General features: G+C 38.5%; 1 protein-coding gene across 2 annotated transcripts in view; it reads left to right on the top strand.

Annotated features, from left to right (window-relative positions):
* The window catches only part of CHCHD3 (coiled-coil-helix-coiled-coil-helix domain containing 3), a 256,325-nt gene that overhangs the window by 47,976 nt on the left and 188,226 nt on the right, over window positions 1–20,123 (top strand). For both annotated transcript variants that reach the window (XM_081101975.1, XM_081101974.1), the window contains exon 3: window positions 7,591–7,672. In XM_081101975.1, coding sequence (XP_080958101.1) covers window positions 7,591–7,672 — 82 coding nt within the window. The remainder of the gene's footprint in view (window positions 1–7,590; window positions 7,673–20,123) is intronic.

Raw genomic sequence — 20,123 nt, 5'->3', positions numbered from 1 at the left:
TGAAGACCCATTCTTCTGTAACAGTATGCCATCAGCCAAGGTGGCTCCAGGCGTTACCCATTCTTTCCTTTATGAATATTATGCTGAGGGGCCTGGTGCCTGGTGGCTCCAGGTGTTCTGTAAAGGGTCCAGGGGCAGAAACCTGGGGTGGCAGTGGCGTGGAGAGGTTCGGGAAGGGGCTTGTCTGGCAGGGTTTTGTTGAGTAGCAGTCACACTATACTTCGATTGCATGACTTTTACAGTGTGTATGCTGTATTTCTTCTAAATCTTCCTTCAGTACTTCAAAAGTTGGTGACTTATTACCTAATGACTGACGTTTGACTCCACGAATCAATGAATTATCACGATTTCACGGACCTGTGTGCTTTGCAAAGCCTGTACAGTATGGCTCTCTTCCCCACTCTGTCCTGCCTCCCCTTAGATTTTGATTTGTCTGGAAAGCCTAGAGGCTGTTTTTGGTAGTTTGCTAGGTGAGTACAGATAGACAGTTTCTCCAAACGAACCAAGTGCAGTCACTTCAAGGCAAACAACGGACAGAATATGTCGCCAATGATACACTTTTTTATTCTTTTACCTTCCTTCTAACAGGTTTTCAGGGGAAGTGGAGGCTCCAGCATGAATTCTTGTGTCAGTCTCCCATTTAACATGACTGTGCCAGGGGAGGGCTGCTGGAGATTTTCCGGTTTGGGCCCTAATTTTACAGATGATAGCCTTGGCCTAAAGGAATGACATGTTTTTGAGTAAAATCACAGCACCTAAGGTGGCAGAGCCAGGACTGGGTAGGAACCCCCTTTATCACCATGTTGCTCCTCTTTGTATTTCAGAAGTCTTTCTGCAGAAACCTTGAATACAGCCCCAGTCAGGACCGCTGGAATGAGAGGAAACAGGCTTGGGTGGTTTGGGTACTTCATTTGGGGTTGGAGATTTAATGCTGTTTAATTTATAACTTTCTTCCCGGTGAACAAAATACATCCATTTGTGAAACAAACAAAAAAATTAAGCTATGCATCAAAAAGCAATATCCAGAGGTAATTATTATTTTTTAATTTAAATTATAGATCTTATTTTCCCAGAGGCTTTGGGAGGGCTCGCAACTGTTATTCAGGATATTAAGACACGAAATACTAAATGTATCTGATTCCCAATACTGGTTTAAAGAATTGTCTACTTACAAATGTGGGGACTGTGGCACATGAATGATGAGCTTGTCTGTGCTGTACAGCCTCTGCAGCCTGGTATTGATGTTTGTTTTCTCATAGAATGGGACGTGGATCTGGTTTCTGTGAGTGCTTGTTGTGGAGCAAGCAATGCAATGACACTATTTGCATATTATTAGAAATTTACAAATGTAGATAAATCCTACTGGCACAATAGTACTACAAAATAAACCATTAACTGAATGCTCTGAATGGTTAGGTTGCCAATCTCTTTGTAACACTGTGCATTCCAATTCAATATTTATGATTATGAATGTTCAGTTAAGGCTTTTCATTCTAACATCATTATTCACTTTAATGTATAAGTAGCCTCAGTTACCCTGCCAGGGATCTAGACAGATGGCTTTTTTTTTTTTTTTTTTTTTTGAAGGCAGTCTTAAGATACATTATCCTTAGGTGAATGTAATTGTCAGTTGAACATCATACTCTGTGTGTATTGTCTGCCAACTAGGTGGTGTCAGAAATGAATATTGTCAGATTATTACATGTTTTTTTCTAACCCCTGAGATTTATCCCAGTCATCTTTCGACTCTTCTTCTAATCAAACCCTGTACCTTAATAAGGAAAGTAGCAGGACAAGATTTATCCTGCAACCTATGCTGTGAGTTATTTATGTCTAATATACTGTGTGTTGGATCTCATGGGTGCTTCCATTATTATTTTTTAAACAACCAGAGCTCTTTTTGTATGAAGGAATTGGTTGAAATTATAACATTAAGGGATATTTCTATGAAGCTGAACATTTAATTTGGCTCTATCAAAAGGCATAAGTTTGGTTCAACTATCTCAATCCTAGCGGAATAATTCTTTATGTAAAATCTGCTGCTTGTGTTATGCAACTATATACATTTATTTTCTTTTTAGAGTAGATCTTCATATCTCTCCTCAGTGTTTTAAAACTAGCCTATGAAAATACAGGCTTTATAAAATTGGACATGGTATGTATCAACAAATGGTAAAGCCAGAAAGAGAAATGGAGTAAAGGAAAAAATCCCAAAGGACCTGACATTTTTCTAGTAGGCAAGGCATAATTTTTATTAAGTAACTTACAGAGATTCTTTAAGAATATTGTAATTAGGGAGGGGATTATAGGGTGAGGATTAGGCAAAGAAAATGAAGAAAAGGGAAAGTCATAGGTGGAAAAAGTTACCAAAGAAATTGGTATGTCCCTTGAGTTCCAGGGAATGAAAGTCTCAAATCGTGATTGCATTTTCAGTCTTTTGTTTTATTTCAGATGATGAGACATTTAATAAAGTCATTCTATTTTTTGGAGTCATTTCTGTTCACCAAAGAACTGTCTTAAATATATTATAGTGTCTCCCCATCCCCCTCATTCCCTCTCTACCAGTTTAACCAGTTTCTGAAAATGGAAAATTTGGACATAAAATCATATAACCCAGAAGACAGATGAGGTGTAATGAATTTATGCTACACGTTCTCTGAGGATTAAGATGTGGTATTCACAGTTGCTAAGAATACTCATAATTAAGTATAAGGTTAGGAGTTTCTCATTGATCCTGAACTCAAATTAGAAATATAGATTCTTAAAATGTCTTGAGAATTTAAATTCTTAGAAATTTGGAATGTGGCTAAGAGGGGTAAATTATTGCTAGGCATTCAGTAAAGAAGAAATTTTGGACTAACCAAAATATTCATTTAGAAATGTTGTTTACTAAACAAACAAACATAATTTTGTTAGGAGATCATGAGCTGCTTTCAACCACACAGATATTTATAATTTTCAGTAATAGTTTCAAATAGAGAGTTTAGGGCAGACTTGCTGTAACCAAGCAATAGCAATGCTTGACTTTTTCGTCATATGCCTTATGGTCAGTGTCGACCATATGCCAGTGTTTGCATTCACTAAGATACATTTGCGATTGAGACAGAACTTAAATTGGGTTCTGAGATTTTTAAAAGTATATGTACGAGAAGAAAACATCCTTTGTCTTCATACACTTTGAAAGGAAAGAGTGTATGTATGTAAAAGCTATAGAACCATACTTCCTGTGCTTGCAGTGGTTGTGCCGATTTCCATGGCAAATCTGATTTCTATGGCTTGGACATTTCTCATTTTTACTTTTTCTCATTTCACAGACTTTGCCAGTCCCTAAAGATCTGCTTGGAGACACACTGTGCTAATCAGCAAAGTTGGCCTTTCCTGTGCTTCTCTTAAAGTAGCCCATCCAGAAACACTGACCTTTTAGTTTAATAACAGTTTTGAGAAAATGTTCATATCCTGAGAGCTGGAAAGAGTGTTTTGAACAGGGCCGTTTAAAATAGCGGTCTCCCGAAGGTATATCTTTTCCCTTGCGCACTTGGGGTCAGACCTACCAGAAGAAATATGTTGTTGCTTTCTGTATTCTATTGATTTAAAAACAAATAACATGAAACTTAGATTTGCTAGAAACCCATTACTAGACTGGTTTATTTTCCTGCCTGGGTTTTGACTTGCTATTTTAGATTTTAAACTCACTATGCTCGATTGTGTTTTATCTTTTGTTATTTTAAATTCTCAATTGTAGCTAAAGAAATTACTTTTTCAGCTGTGACCTTGGAAGTGAGACCCAAAAGGTGTGTGTGTGTGTGTGTGTGTGTGTGTGTGTGTGTGTAATTTTTCGTTTCTCCCTTTGGTATATCTTCTTCAGTGGACCTGTAAGTGTGTCTCCACCCCCCCCCCCCCCCCCGCCACCACCCCTCCCCCCCTTGCATTGCTGCTGGTTTTCCTCTGCCGCCATCCCTGTCCCAGTTTCTCCCCACCTGACCTACCTAGATGATACCACAGTTGTCTCCATCTGTTTCTCACCTCACCCCGCAGCAGGTGGCAGGGCTGACTGTGATTGATAGGCAGGAGGGTATAGAGAAAGAAGACAGGCTTTGAAGCTACATTTGCTTCTCTGCAGTCTCTCCTGCATGGCTTCCTTTCCATCCAGCCAGCTGGTCCCCCTTGGATAGTGGAGTCCTTATTGTTCCATTCTAGATTGGAACATAATAAATAAAAAGCTCACTTCTGCCCTAGCTGGTGCTCAGTGGTTAGAGCATCAGTCCACAGACTAAAGAGTCGTGGGTTCTATTCCAGTCAAGGGCATGCAACTCAGTTGTGTGCACGGTAGGCAACCAATCCATATGTCTTTCTGTGTTTCTCCCTCTCCCTTTTTCTCTCTAAAAATCAATGGAAAAAATATCCTTGGGTGAGGATTAACAAAAAAACAACTCACTGCTGATTTCAGCTTTTCCCCTGGTAAGGAGCCCCTTTGTAAGAGGCACAACATGTATTGTGAAGATACGAAACTGTATTAGCAGCTCACTCAGAAAACTGATCTCATCGCTTCATATTTAGACCTGGTACACTGACATCTTTCGAAGCCGAGCCTTTAAAGGGCTGAATGGAATTCAGTTGCATTGTGATTGAGAATTTGAATTTTGCCTGAGAAAATTTTTGCTGTAGCAATTTGCAACAATCTAGGGGAAGTGGCATGATTTTACAGGTACAGTTTGGCTGTGTGTTGATCCTGATTGGTATGTAGAACTTCAGAGAATAGTTTTTTCAGATAATACTAATTAATTAAGTATTTGTTTCAATTTTTGCTAACAGAGTTAGTAGTTCTGAACACCTCCAAAAAATGAAGAGTCATGATTTTTGCTTGTTTTTGGGAAATCGATGAAAATGTGAAAATCATTACCTTGTGGGATGTATAATCTAGAACTTCTGAGATGGCAGACACCTATGTAACTCACCTGGTCCTGCTTTTGGGTGAGGAAATCAAAACTCAGGTAGGTTATCTGATTTATCCAAAGTTCAGCTAATAGAGAAACAAAGAGTATTCAGACTCTTTGCTGAGCTGTTACTAATTTCACTTTTATTTGTATTGTTTTCTAAAACTTTTAATATTGGAAAGTTCTAAGATTTGCCTGAATGCAAACAATTCCCTGTTCTAGTTTTTTTTTTCTTGATTTTGTGTGACCTTTTCAAAGCAGAGATGTGCATCTCTTCTACTACAGACTTTGAAGTAGGATCGAAGCCAAACAGCAACATGAAATACATAGTTTGAAGGGACTCTCGAGAACATCCATTTGAGAACATCTATTTGAGAAAACTGCTGCCCAGTTAGTTTACCAATAAAAGTGTACATTTTAGTGGTTTTTAGTATATTTGCAGAGTTGTGAGATGGCTCTCTCTCACTATCTAATTTTAGAACATTCTTAACACCCCCAAAAAGAAATCCTTTCCCCATTAGCTGTCACTCTCCATTCTCACCTTCCTTCCACTCCTGGCAACCAGTCTAGTCTCCTTTCTGAGTCTATAGACTTGCCTTTTCTAGATATTTCATATCAGTGGAAGCATGCAAGTTGTGCAACCTTTTGTGACATTCTTTCACTTAGCATGATGTTTCAAGGATCATCCATGTGGTAGCATCTATCAGTACCTCATGACTTCCATAGCTGAATAACATCACACTGAATGGATATACCACCAATTGTTTATCCATTCATCAGTTGATGGGCATTTAGGCTGTCTTCACTTTTGGGATGCCATGAATAATGCTACCATAATATTCATGTACAACTTTTTGTATAGACATATATTTTCAAGTTTCTTGTGTATATAGAATACCTAAGAGTGAAATTGCTAGCTAGGTCCTGTGGTCACTTTGTTTAGCATTTTGAGGCCCTGACTGTCTCTTTTCTACAGTGGGTGCATCATGTTATATTTCACCAGCAATGTATGAAGCTTCCAGTTTCTCTACATTTTCACTAACACTTGTTATCGTCTTATTGATTATAGTGGGTTCAAATTGGTGTATCACTGTGGTTTTTAATTGCATTTCCCAAATGACAAATGCTGTTGAGCAATTGTTCATGTGCTTATTGTGGTTTGTAACACTTCTTTAGGAAAATGCATATTCATATCTATGCCCATTTAAAATTGTCTTCTTATTGTTCTGTTATAAAAGTTCTTTGTATTTTCTGGATACAAGTTAATTGTCAGTTATGTGATTTGCCAGTATTTCCTCCTATATGTGGGTTGTCTTCACCTTCTTGATGTCCTTCGATGCTGTTGTTTTCTGATAGTCCAACAGTAAGAGAAAACATCCTTACGACCTCTCATATATCTTCTTTGTTATTGCCCAATGTCAACACAATTTAAAGAGGCTTGTGCATATCCTGTTGTAATTCACTTTTTGTCTGTGCCCTGAGGCAAGGTGCTTATAACGTTCAGATCATCAAGTAGAGTGTTGTTGCAGAGCAGACGGTGCTGTTTAGGTTTCCATTTAACAGGCTACCGTTTGAAATAAGTCCAGTGTGTCTTCCTAGATCCTCCTAAATGTTTCTGGTGCTTTCTTGGTCATAATTTTGGGTAGTGGGTTTTACTGAAGAGGAAATAGTTAGTCTCTGCATATTTTTTCTGTGGAAGGCTCTGAAGGAGTCTGTAAAATTTATCTATTTTGTTTGCTATCATAGCTGTAAGAATCTTTACAAAACGCATCGTACAAAATTTTCTAATTGTAAAGACCAGATGTTTCACATCAAGTCACCAGGTGTGTAAGAAGCTCCAGCCAAGTTCTCAGCACTGTTCTGAAGTCTCTCTCCAGTTGCTGGCACTTGAATTTGAATGATATGTATTCCCAAAAATAGGTTTCAAAATGTCCACAAATGCCTTTTTTTTCATAATTTATGGAAGAATGAATATAAACACAAATAATTTTCTCTCTGTAATAAATGATTTTTAAAAAATGTTTAATTATCAAAGTGAGAAAGCTTTGGTGTAATTTTCCTCTGTAAAGTCCCTTACATCGTCTCTTCGCTTTATATGCCATTGTCAGACTTTAGTGATAGGACATCCTTTTAAAGAATTTGTACTTAACAGCTAGCTCAGTCCCCATGGGCAGTAAGGAGCTCCTTGAGTTTATTCTAAATTTTGGCAGGTGTGGAAATTTCTAGGTCACCAGGGAACTCTTGATTAAGTCACTGCTGAAATGCACTAATTGGTCTTTTCTGTAGTGCTTAGATCAGCCATGGGCAAACTACGGCCCGCGGGCCGGATCCGGCCCGTCTGAAATGAATAAAACTAAAAAATAAAAAGACCGTGCCCTTTTATGTAATGATGTTTACTTTGAATTTATATTAGTTCACACAAACACTCCATCCATGCTTTTGTTCCGGCTCTCCGGTCCAGTTTAAGAACCCATTGTGGCCCTCGAGTCAAAAAGTTTGCCCACCCCTGGCTTAGATGGTCCCAAGGAGCCACTGGCCAGCTGGCAGAACTTTGCCCTTTTAGCTCCAGTCTCAGCTTGGTTTTTGTGAGTATTTTCTTGGTTTTGTTTTTCAAAAATCACTAATTTCATCTCCTTTTGCTCTGTACTGATTCCAGTTTCTGATGAAGAACTGAAGAGAAGAGTAGCCGAGGAGCTGGCTCTGGAGCAAGCCAAGAAAGAGTCTGAAAACCAGAAACGGTGAGTTTCCTGGCAGGCAGGAGATTTTGGTCGACTTGTTATAATTATTAAGTATTTTTAGAGAGGAATAATTGTAGTAAGACTCATTATTTGTGTCTGGCTGAACTTCAGAATGTGCTGAGCATATGAACTTGGCCATTTTCGGTTTTGGATTGTGCTTGTTAGCCCTAGGTTGCCCTCTCCCCAAACTTGGTTATAAGTGCCCATTATATCTTTTGTGTGGTTCTTTATTGCATGAATACTGACTAAGCCCTGTTTTCTCAATAATGTGAGAAGTAGTTCTTGAGGATTCTCCAGGAATTTCACAAGCTAGTTTCTTTCAATGAATGTAGTTAGGATTGAAAATTATATTGTCTACTGTGGTTATGAAGGTTAGCAATATTGTAGCTATTAATGAATGCCATGTATTATCCATAGTGCCCATATTAATAAATAGCACTAATTATGAATATACTCACTTAAAAAAACTGAAGATATATCAGAAAGATGTCAGGTTGAAAAATCAAAATCTTCTATAATTCCATTCTATGGAGAAAACCAATCTTGAACATTTTATTCCTCTGGATTTTTTTCTATATACATACTACTACATTATTTTTATCATTATTAAAACTACTACTACCACTAACAGTTAAAAGAATGTTCATTGAAGTGTTTTTGTAATAGTAGAAAACCAGAGGTAATTCATATGGCCATCATAGGGGACTGAATGACTGAGTTATGGCACATGTCTCAATACAGTACTAGACAGTCAAGTAGATCCTTATGTGCTGATTCAAAAAGATGTTCAAAGCTATAAACTAAAAACCATACAATATTCAAAACAGCATAGGTAATTTTTTGGGGTAAAAGGACGACTTCTTAAAGACCTTTAAAGTACACAGTTATTCATAAAAATGTGCCAATACTTTTTAATCTAAGATAGAGTCAAGTGCTTTCCATCTGTGCTACTTCTGAAATTTGCATACAGCACAGAGCATTACTGTTATATGATCATGCAAATGCGTTTCTGCTATGAGCACTAAGCACATGCCTGCCACCAGTGGATGCTTAGCGTGTGCTTGTTTTTGTTTTGGTTGCGTAACTGTTCTGCTTGGGAGAGCTAAATGTAAAGAATCTTTGAGTTGGATTCTTGTCTTCAATGGCCATAGGTCCTTCAACATATAATCTAACGTCTTTGAGCCTTAAATATTTCGTCTCTAAAATTTCTTTATTGATGTAAGTGCTAAGCTACCTCCAGTTTGCTTTCGAAACGTATAAAACAGAACATAAGTTTTAGATTAAGACTGCCATTGTCTCAGGAAATAGAGAAGGTTCATAGTTTAGGGTTTAAAAAATCAAGATGTAATTAGTACTGGTGAAAAGAGTCTGTGTATATTTCTGTAGTTTTCCACATAGCACTTTATAATTATTTAATTGGGTTAGGCTGATGGAGTATGTAATTAGATGGTGAAGTTTGAATATTCCAAAAAATTCAGACCATTTTCATTAAGAAGCAAAGAAAATCAATATATTATGGTAGAATTTCTTATCTTTGAAATTTTATTTTTAATTGAATTTTATTTTAATAAGGAGTTTTTTGGGGTTAAAATCATGTTTACTTTGCTTATTATATTTCACATAGAAATTTTTTAACTTCCCTTCTCTCCTTATGGTACAGGCTTCTTACAGTAACTCTCACTCTGGTGTTTTCTTTCTTTATTCTTCCTTTTTTATTCAGCTTCCATTTGCTTTGCCTTGGTCTGTGAGAGGTAAAGGGCAGATGAGATGAATAAAAGGTGCCAGGGAGAGCCAATTTCAAATCGCAAGTGGACTGGGGTTGGCAGCCTAGCTGTAACCTGGACAAATGACTATTGATAAAGAATTTATTTTCTGTCACCTTTTAGGAGAACAGAGGGTGGTATAGCCTTTTTATTATTTTTTTTCTTTTAAAAAATGTTTTATTTGAAGCCTTCTTCATGAAAACTTCCAGCTGTCAAATCTTGGCACAAAGTGTGTGTTCATCTATGTGATAGTTTTTAAAAGAATCAATAGCTGTTTTTTTGTTTGTTTTGTTTTTGTACCAGAGAAGAAACTTTAGAAAAAGCATTAAGAAAGTTTTGTGTGCAGTCTTTGCAAAGCAACTTTTGGTGTCAAGGCATTTATACATTACTAGAGGCCTGGTGCACGAAATTTGTGCAGGGGGGGAGGGGGTTGTCCTTCAGCCCGGCCTGAACCCTCTTATAATCTGGGACCCCTCGGGGGATGTCCAACTAATCCGGCAGTCAGACATCCCTCTCGCAATCTGGGAATGCTGGCTCCTAAATGCTCTCCTGCCTGCCTGCCTGATCTCCCCTAACCACTCTGCATGCCTGCCTGATCGCCCCTAACAACCTCTGCCTGCCTGCCTGATCACCCCTAACTGCTTCTGCCTCAGCCCCCACCATCACGGGTTCATCCAGAAGGATGTCTGGAATGACATCCGGAAGGTCGTTCAGCAGTCTGGTCTAATTAGCATATTACACTTTTATTATTATAGATTTTATCTGTTGCTTTAATTGAATGAAGCCTTGTAAGCAGTTATAGAGGGTTCCTTGTGCCACTGTTTCAGCAATCCTTGTGTCATCTATACATACCCCTACTCACTCTGCCTATGTGGTGAGTGGTAAGGAGAAGCAGTAACATTTTTAACAGGTGAACTTTGTGGCAGGGAAATACTCTGAAATGTCTTTTATTAGGGTAGCTTAAATAAGAACCTTGTTTCAGTCAGGATTTTTTGGTTGAAAGATTGAAACTTAACTCTGGTTAACTTAGGAAGCAAGGGGATTTTTAGAAGCATTTTGGAAAGCTCAAAAGAATCAAAAGGAAGATAGAGAACCCCAGCTAGGGAAGAACTGGTTACTACTAAGTTACTACTGAGAAGTACTTACTCAAAAGAAAATCAGGATAAGCATTCCATAACAAAAAGAAAAAGATGTTGGGTGGCTGAATTTCATTGAATTGAAGATGCCATTGATTATAAGAAGCATTTTATTTGATGTACCACAAGAAAAAAATTGCTGCAAATTGTAACACATTAGTTTATCTCTTAGAATTTTCTTATTGAAAGATCTCATTAAGCATGACTTTGATTTTTTTAAAAAACATCACTTGCATATTCAAAAAGAGAAAAATGTAAGCAAAATAAATAGGCTAAGGCATTGGGGGAGATTTTGGTCCCCAGGAGATACCTGATAGTGACTGGAGACATTTTTGGCTGTCACAACCTGTCAGGTGTTATTGGTATCTAGTGGGTAGAGGCCAGCAATGCTACTAACACCATTCTGGTGTGCAGGACAGCTCTCACCTCTGTCCCTGCCCAGAACAAAGAATTGTTGGGCTCAAAATGTCAACGTGCTGATAGTGAGAACCCCAGGGTTAAGGTCTTCTTAAAAACCGGCTCACATTGGGTCTAGTTCTTCTGAATCACTTCTTGACGCAGGGTCTTTCTGTCCTTGTTTTTCCTCACATCATATTCTGTGCCATCAAAGCCTTGGCGACAGCGTTCCTGAAATGATTGCTCCACTGCTGTTCCTGGGATTTTTCCAGGCTGCTGACACCAGTTTTTGCAAATTGTGATGCTTATGCTCAAGTTCTGACAACTGTGCAGGACCGCTGCCTGGCATACAGCAGTGTAAGATGCTCTCAGGCATGTGAAACAGAAAAATACTGTCCTAGGGCTGTATTTGGTCAATATAGTTCATGTACACTCTGGACCATACATTTGTGGGATTGGAAATGACTTCTGGGGTGACTTGCCTTACTTCCATCTAATGCAGAAGCCTTTTACAACCTCTCTGATTGGGAGTGCCACACTCGTTTAGATCCCATTCAAAAATCATTTAAACGGAAGATATGACATTAGACCATTTAAAATTAACCTAAACTCCTGTAAATCTCCACTCTTTCCTATCAGACATTAAAGGATAGTAAAGAGATGCTTTAAAGGAGTTTTCTGCTGGGCCACAGTGATGGTGCAGCTAATTGTAAAGCACTGTGACTGTATGTGTTGTATTCTCATTTCTAAAAACCATTTATTCATGAAATCTCAATTTGTCTTAGATCTGATTCTGTTTTATGAGACTCTTGAGTGATTTGCTTAGTTAACAAAATCATGCCCCAAAATATCACTGACATAATATTAGTACATGCACTAAATGTTGAGTTTAATTTGGCATTACAGTTTTGTTATCACAACATCTAATGGAGGGAATAGTTGTTTGGTGTATTGGGATTCAAGCGTAAATTAAATGCTCATGTCAGCAGTCTGTTTTTGCTGTAACACTCTATCGTGTGTTTTGGATAATAGCTGACCATATTGTGTTGTAACTATAGCAGGCCAATATAGCAAGGACATAATATGCCCCAGTTTGAGTACAGGCTTTTAAAATGTGATTTGCTTCTCTTCTGTGCCCTGCCTCCAAAAGTCAGTCTTTGACAGCAAGAATAATGTGACTGCTTCTGACCTCTGACCTTTGTCATTTGGATTTCACCTCTTTACCTATAAAAGCAAGTGAAAGTGTTTCAGTTTTAATAACTTTTCTTCAAGAAAACAAGAAGAAGGGGAACACCTATTGATATTGTAACTAGCTACACATCAACCAAGATTACTTGCTTGCTGTTTTTAAATGGACAACTGATGAGATTTCCCCCACTTTAAATTACTTGGATAATTACATTAGATATTTGAGATGTAAGCTAATTAATTTGATTTAATAAGTGATTTCATAAAGTAGTCATAAATTTTATTAACTGTATGGGTAAGTTAGAATATAGTACAGTCCATTAATTTTTTTCCACTTATAGCATGTACTAAGGGCTTAAAGATTTGGGGACTCTTTAGTTTCTTGTAGTAAAGGGGAAATTTATAGGGATGATACCTTCTGTTTAAATTCATTATATAAAAGAGTTCATTTCAATTTTATGAATACATATTTTCTGCCTCTGGAGGAAAAAGCTAAAAAAGGAAGGAGGAAAGAATCCAGTAGAGGCAAACAGGGTTTGTGGGTTAGCATCACACTGGAAATACATAATAGGGGAAATCGTCTGCCTGATGTGATACAAGTTACACAGTTATGATGATAGCACATGCCTTCAACCTGAACCTGCATGTGTTCTCTAGGTATATAGCACTAAAAAGAAGAAAAAGAGAAACCAACTTTCAGGAACAAGTACTTTTTGATAACTAATATTTATCAATGGCTTCTTGTAGAGTTTTGAAGTGAATAACAGATCAGTTAGCAGTGAGTATTTTCTCTTGGCACTTACAACTATTACAGGCAAATGCATCTCATTTCTAATTAATTAATATTTGCAAAGAAGATGGTTGCAGAAATTTGAGTTATAAGTCTTCAGTGACACACACCCTGCTGTGATGTGAGCTTATTTCCCAGTTCTGGTTCCAGTAGGAGTAGTGGAGACTTCGTTTGCATCTTCTGCAAAATGTTCCTGCATATACTCTGCCATATAGGAGTTCTGCAGTATAAAAGTCCTGTTATTTTAGATTAATTTTCTTACTAACCCCATTGTAGCCTTGATTTTAAAAATGCATACTGTGTTGCTGTTGTTTTACGCTTGCATGTTTCTATTCCGTTCTGCTTAAAAGTAGATAAAGACATACCAGTTCTGAAGGACACTCACACCCTAGCCTCCCGGTCCTTTTCACTGGAAGTTGATTGGAAGTGCTGTGTAGGTACCAGGCACTGGAATCGTGTGCCATCTGCTACTTTATCTTTTTCTTCAAGTGGCACTTTTCTATTTTTAATAAGGACAACTGCTTCCTATAATCAACAAATAGAGAAGGTTGGATTACCCAGTCTGTGTTTTATTCACATCTCTTTACTTATTTTTCCAAATCCAATTTTCTCTCCTTTTCAGTGTTATGCAGTTGTAGAGTCCTGCCCTGAATTCAGTTGTGAGAAGCTATTTTTACACTGTTGGAATATCAAACCTGGACTGGAATTAATCTAATTAATTCTAAGCATGCCATAGAATCAGCTTTATATCAGACTGTAACTTTTTTTATTGGTCGTGTTAGCAGCAGTGATGTTCAACCACTTTTTGTTCGGATGTTTCTTTTGACAGTAATTACAGCATTTTCTCTTGTGAAGCATAGTGTTTGATGTAACTTGTGCCAACGTTGGTTTCTGCCCTTGGAATTTCCTAGGAATAGGTTTCTGGATGTGCCATAGTTATAATAATCCTTGCTGAAGTTTCTCTTTTACTCAGAGCAATCTAGGGTAAGGGGAGAGAGGGTTGTAATGTACCCTATGAATAATTTATTATTCCTTACATAAACTATTAATGTTTATTGTCGGTGTTATCACTGTTTTAAAAACACCAATGACTGAAATAGATGTATGTAAAATTTTTCACTTTGCAGCAGAACCAGGACTTGAATTGCATGGCCCCATAACCTTACACTGTCTGATGAATCATTCTCTCTCATGATTTTGTAAATGTTTATTCAAAGGACACCCAACATGGCACTTCGATATAAAGCTGATTCAAGTGCCATCAGAGTATTGTTAGGACTAGGGATTTAGAGCTCTGTCCGCCCCTCCCCTTTCCCCTTCCTGGAGACCTGAGAATCATTCTTACCGGCGCTAATGCCTTGTCGGGCTGATTTTCTCTCAAAATTGGACACTGTGCAAGAGCGAGGAGCATACTTTTCTTGTGCAAATAGCACTGTTGGATGAGTTAGTTCCGTTTCTGTTTTAGAAGGGGTGGGGGGAGTGGCCAGATGTCCATTTCCTTGAGTCCAGAAGTCTGTATTTATGGGCAGTGGTCCACATTGTTTGGGTCTCACCCTGGCCGAGTCCTCAGTCCTGGACCTTCTGGAAGCCGTCTGCTGATCCTGCTGGTGATGAATGCTGTGTGAGGAGGAGTGGGAAATGTGAGGTCCTGGTATGCAGCTCACTCTGGAAACAGTGGGGAAATGTGCAGAGAGGGTCCCTGGACATTTCCTCTCCTGACCTGACCAGCTTTGCCTATAGAGCCTCAAGCTGAAAAGGAGCCTAGGCAACATGGTTGTTCCTTCCTTCTTCCCTTCCTTCCTTCCTTCCTTCCTTCCTTCCTTCCTTCCTTCCTTCCAAGGAGCCTTGGACTCATTCTATTATTTTGTATTGGTTGTGTTGGAGTTTTGGTTTGTAGTATTTATTATTTATTTGCCTTTTGTGTGATAGTCAAAGTATTTTGATAAGGCAGCACCTTTAGTCTAAAAGTGTACCTGTTTTTAAAAAATATATTTTATTAATTTTTTTTACAGAGAGGAAGGGAGAGAGATAGAGAGCTAGAAACATCGATGAGAGAGAAACATCGATCAGCCGCCTCCTGCACACTCCCCGCTGGGGATGTGCCCGCAACCAAGGTACATGCCCTTGACTGGAATCGAACCTGGGACCCTTCAGTCCGCAGGCTGACGCTCTATCCACTGAGCCAAACCGGTTTTGGCAAGTGTACCTATTTTTAAACCAGTCTTTAGAATTAGCTGCTGGGACAGTGTACCTCTGGAACTAGAACGTGGGTTCCTCCATTGACTACTGTGCAGCTGCAGCACAGGGACATTTCATCAATTCTATACCATTTTCACTTGCTTCCTTCCTCCCATAGAGCACCAGGGAGCGCCACTGGGCTTAGACCATTTCCTTCAGAAATTTTTAAAGTTATTCCATTAAAATGCTTCTTAGTGTGAAATTGGCATTGAGTATAAAGAATAAAATTAGAGGTTAACCATATAAATTTTTAAGATTATAATTTGAGTTTAAGTTCCTTCACAACTTCTTAGACCAGATCTCTTAAATTCTGTATTTCCTGGTGCCATTTTGTGAATGCTAATGTAAAATTTCTTAAAAATCCGTAAATTTTAATTTTGTTTTCCTGATAGGCTGATGGATTAAAACCAGATCAAATAAAAACAAAATAAAAAAGTCAACTGAAACTATTAATTTAATATGGATATGCCTATTAATTTAAAAACAATACCCAACAGAGTTTCTGCAATTTTTATTATTATTACAGAATCTGGTAGGTTTGACTTAGAGAGGTCATTCCATAAACGACTGAAAACATGGATGATATTGATTTGTTTAAAAAATGGTTACAAAAGAAATATACATCTACTGAAGAAATTAAAATAATACTGAATCATAAAAAGTTAATCATCCTCTGCCTTTCTAAAATCGTTCGCTACATTCTTACCCTAGGGAATATGTTTTCCTAACAGTGTTTTACATAAATATTTTTTATACCAAGCAAAATTGAAGTAATAATGTTGTATAACTTGCTTTTGTTTTTTGCACCCAATCATATATTGTGGTCTTCTTGTCTATAGTCTGTACTGATCTTGAGTAGACTTTAGATCTGATAATATATACCATTTAAGAAGACTTTAAGAAAAGTAATACTAATAGTAGTAATAATATATAATAGTAAGTAATCATATGCAATAATAGCAGGTAGTAGTTTTGAACAGTTTCTTTGTCCCAAGCACTGGTCCAAGCCCTTTGTATGTATTAATCCTCATAGTAACCCCGTAAGGCAGGTTGTGATCTGCTGGTACCTGACTTCATATTTGGGGTGGTTGGAACACAGAGAGATTCATTTGCTTACAGTCACATAACCAGAAAATAGAGGAGTTGGGACTTGAACCCAAGCAGTCTGGAATCTGAAGCTGCACTCATCATTGCTCTACTGAACTGTGTCTCAGAGGCTAAATTGAATTCCGGTCAAACAGTGATGGGTTACCTGTTATACATCATTCTGAGCCTCTAACTGAGGTTCTTCTGATGTGGTTGACTGAAGACTTATGTTTTTCAGGTTTCAGTGTAGTCAGTTTTTCCTTGATTATGGAGCTCATTAAATAAGGAATTTAGTTTTGAAAAGAATTCACAAATGAAGGGACCTTTTTGGTATTTTTTTTTTAATTCACAGGACTATAGTTTGAAATAAAACTGTCAAACTACTGTCAAATACTGGGTGAAAAATTTATATTTCTAGGTTTTTATGTAAAATGTTAGGAATTGTGTATTTTTTAATGAATATAACTGTCAACTGTACAATTCAGTTTGTGTAAGACTGAAGAAAAGGAGCCCGAACTATTGTCCTGGTGAGTTTGTGTGACCTAAATTATTTGTCAGCCCCAGGTAGGTTTGATTTGGAAAGCACTTCCTCAAACTACTGAATAGCTGGATGTTAGACTAACAAAAATTGAGGGTGACATCAGGATTTTGATGACTGATTATTCTTTTTTAAAAATATGTTTTTGATTTTATAAAAAGAAGAAAGGAGTGGAAGGGAGGGAGGGAGGGAGGAGGGGAAGAAGGAAAAGAGGGAGAGGAAGAGGGAGAGGGAGAGGGAAAGAGAGAGAGAGAGACATTGATGAGAGAAACATCGATTGGTTACCTCCCGTGTGCACTCACCCTGACAGGATCTAACCCTTAACCTGGGTATGGTCCCTGACCAGATATCAGACCGGCAACCTTTGCACGGGATGACACTCAACCAACTGAATCACACCAGCCAGGGCTGATTACTGCTTATTTTTGTTCCCTCCTTCTTGCCTTTATGTCTCTTCTTCCCCCCTTTAATTGATTAGCCCTGGTGTCTATTTTAAAATATATTGTAAGCCCATTACCTCTCACGATTTCTATCCCTACTTAGTCTAAGCCAGTGCTTCTTGATTGGGGGGACTTTTGCCTCCACATCTCCATTGGACATTTGGCCATGTCTGGAGATCTCTCAGGTTGGAGGGTGCTCCAGGCATGTAACGAGTAGAGGCCAGCGTTATGCCTCAGTACCCTACAGGCCAGCTATCCCACAGGACAGATCTCTACAATAAAGAATTCTTAGGTCCAAATGTCAGTAGTGCCGAGGTTGAGAAACCCTGCCTAAGCCATTGTCACTCTCACTTGGACTATTACAGAGTCTCCTGCAGGGAGCCACTCTTCTCTCCCGATTCTACTCTTCACCAAGCAGTGTTAATATATTTTGAATCACCGCAGTTTTTTTACTTATAATCCTAGGTTTAGCTTAAAGTCCAAACCTTTCCCTTGACCTTCTAGTCCTCTTCTTCCCTTTATATATTTATATACTCCTACCTCATCTCTTACCATCATTCATTGAAAGTTTCAGCTACATTAGTGGCCAAACCTCTTTGTGTCTGCAGCTGTTCGCCTAGAATATTAGTATTCCCTGCTCTGCATGGCTCGCTTCCTCTTACTATTTGGGCTTTGTTGATTGCTTTACCTAAATATTCTTTCTTTCTTGTCCCCTCTGTTAGTTGTCATTTCTGTCGACGGAAGAAAAGTCCAAACCTGTAAGAATTTTTATGAATTTATTTGCGACCAACTGACAATTGCTGGGAAGCAAAATCTCAATGGACTGAGAAATGCTCTGGAAAATGGCAGTCTTACCATTCATTTTATACATCAGAATCAAAGGGGAAAATGTAAAAGGGCTTCATGAAATTCATTGGTGGTAGATTATAAGGAGAGAGAAAGCAAAGCGGGGAAATCTCTGGGATTGTATAAAAAGTAAAACAAATAGGCAGACATATACTTCTTTTACATTGGTGGGTATAGAATAGTTGACATTTACAGCACATAGGCACGGCATGCGGGGGACAAGAGACAATGAGGGGTTCTGTGGTCTCCTGTCCTGGTGGGAGGTTGTGCCCTGAGGGGTCTACAGAAAGGATATTATTCTGACATCCGAAGGTATGTTATCCTAGATCAGCAGTTCTCAACCTGTGGGTCGCGACCCCTTTGGGGGTTGAACAACCCTTTCACAGGGGTCGCCTAAGACCATCGGAAAACACATATATAATTACATATTGTTTTTGTGATTAATCACTATGCTTTAATTATGTTCCATTTGTAACAATGAAAATACATCCTGCATATCAGATATTTATATTACGATTCATAACAGTAGCAACATTACAGTTATGAAGTAGCAACGAAAATAATTTTATGGTTGGGGGTCACCATAACATGAGGAACTGTATTAAAGGGTTGCAGCATTAGGAAGGTTGAGAACCACTGCCCTAGATAAAAAGAGACAATAGACAGGCTCAGTTAAGGTAAAGATTGACCTTTGTCGGGAAAGATACTGGTCTAGGACATGACTATCTGCCATGACACGCTTTTAGTTAAGTTTTACTCAGACCATCCTGTGTGGTTACTTGACGTCTCTGAGTTTTAAGGCCTGCCAGGAAGGCCTTTCCTGAGCTTGTCAGGTTTACTGAATGGCCCTTTTCCGTCCACATTTCTTTGCTTTCTTGATAGCACTTTATCTGTTTTATTGACTGCCTCCTCTCCTGGAATGTAAAACTCATTGTCTGTCCCATAGTAAGTGTCAACAAGAATGTATTACTAAATTACAGCTATATTTTATGGTTGTGGGTAAGTAGATTAAAATGGAATAGAATTTGTCCAAAAGGGAAAAGAGGCAGGAGAATTCTATGGCAACAGCAACTACCATTTAATGATTGCCTACTGTTTACCAGATGCTGTGCTGGTACCTTTGATTATATTAACCCTGAACATCCCCAGAGCCTTTTGCGGAGGCCTGCCTTAGCTCTGTGGCAGCCTGTAAGATGGTGCCCCTCACATGACCCCAGGAGCCAAGGCTGAGTGCCCCCTCAGCCTGCATACACACACACCAAACTGGGGTACAAAATGGTCACTGTGCTTCCTGGGTTTATTTCACAATCAGAATGCAGCTCGGAGAGGCTGAGTATCTGCCCAAGGCTGTGTTACTGACAAAAGGCAGCGTCAGGATTCAAATACAGTTCTCTTACTCCAAGCCTCTCCCCAGCATTTCCTTTTCAAGTTTTATTGGCTCTTAGAAAACAGCTGTCTTTCCTTCTCGCAGGCTTAATTGGCTTTTATTTTTTTGATATGGGGACTTAATTTTTAGCTTCAGAGGCAGCAATTTCTTTGGTTTCAGGTGACTTAGGCAGAAAGGATCTACTATTCCCTCCTTTCCTGCTTAGTAAGCATTGTCTAAAAGCGAAAAACTGATGTTATGAAAATATAGTCTGGGTTTTGGGTTATTTTTATTGGCAACCAAAAACAAACTCAAAATTTGTAACGAAACGTACAATGTAATATATTCTGTATGCATTCATATTTATGAGCCTGACCCTGAATGTGCTTTGTATAAGTCTTTGGGCCTTGATTATTGGGACGAAGTCAGGAAGTCTGTGGCTCTGGCCATGTACCTCTGATTAGTCCCCATGAACCCTGTCGAAGGCATTCCAATTTTCCATCGAACGTTTGGTGCTTTCAGTTCCAGAGGAACCTGGACGCACATGGATTTATGTCGTGGGAATTTGCATCCTTTACCTACTTGGTTTGGTGACAGTTTCTTTTGTTGAAACCTGAGAGATCGTCCTTCCCTTATCCTGCCTTCCCGGATCCTAGGAATCAGT

This window comes from Myotis nattereri (assembly GCF_964212035.1).
Source record: "Myotis nattereri genome assembly, chromosome: 11".
Taxonomy (NCBI): domain Eukaryota; kingdom Metazoa; phylum Chordata; class Mammalia; order Chiroptera; family Vespertilionidae; genus Myotis; species Myotis nattereri.
Note: the sequence above shows the minus strand (reverse complement) of the source record. Positions and strands in the feature narration are given on the sequence as shown.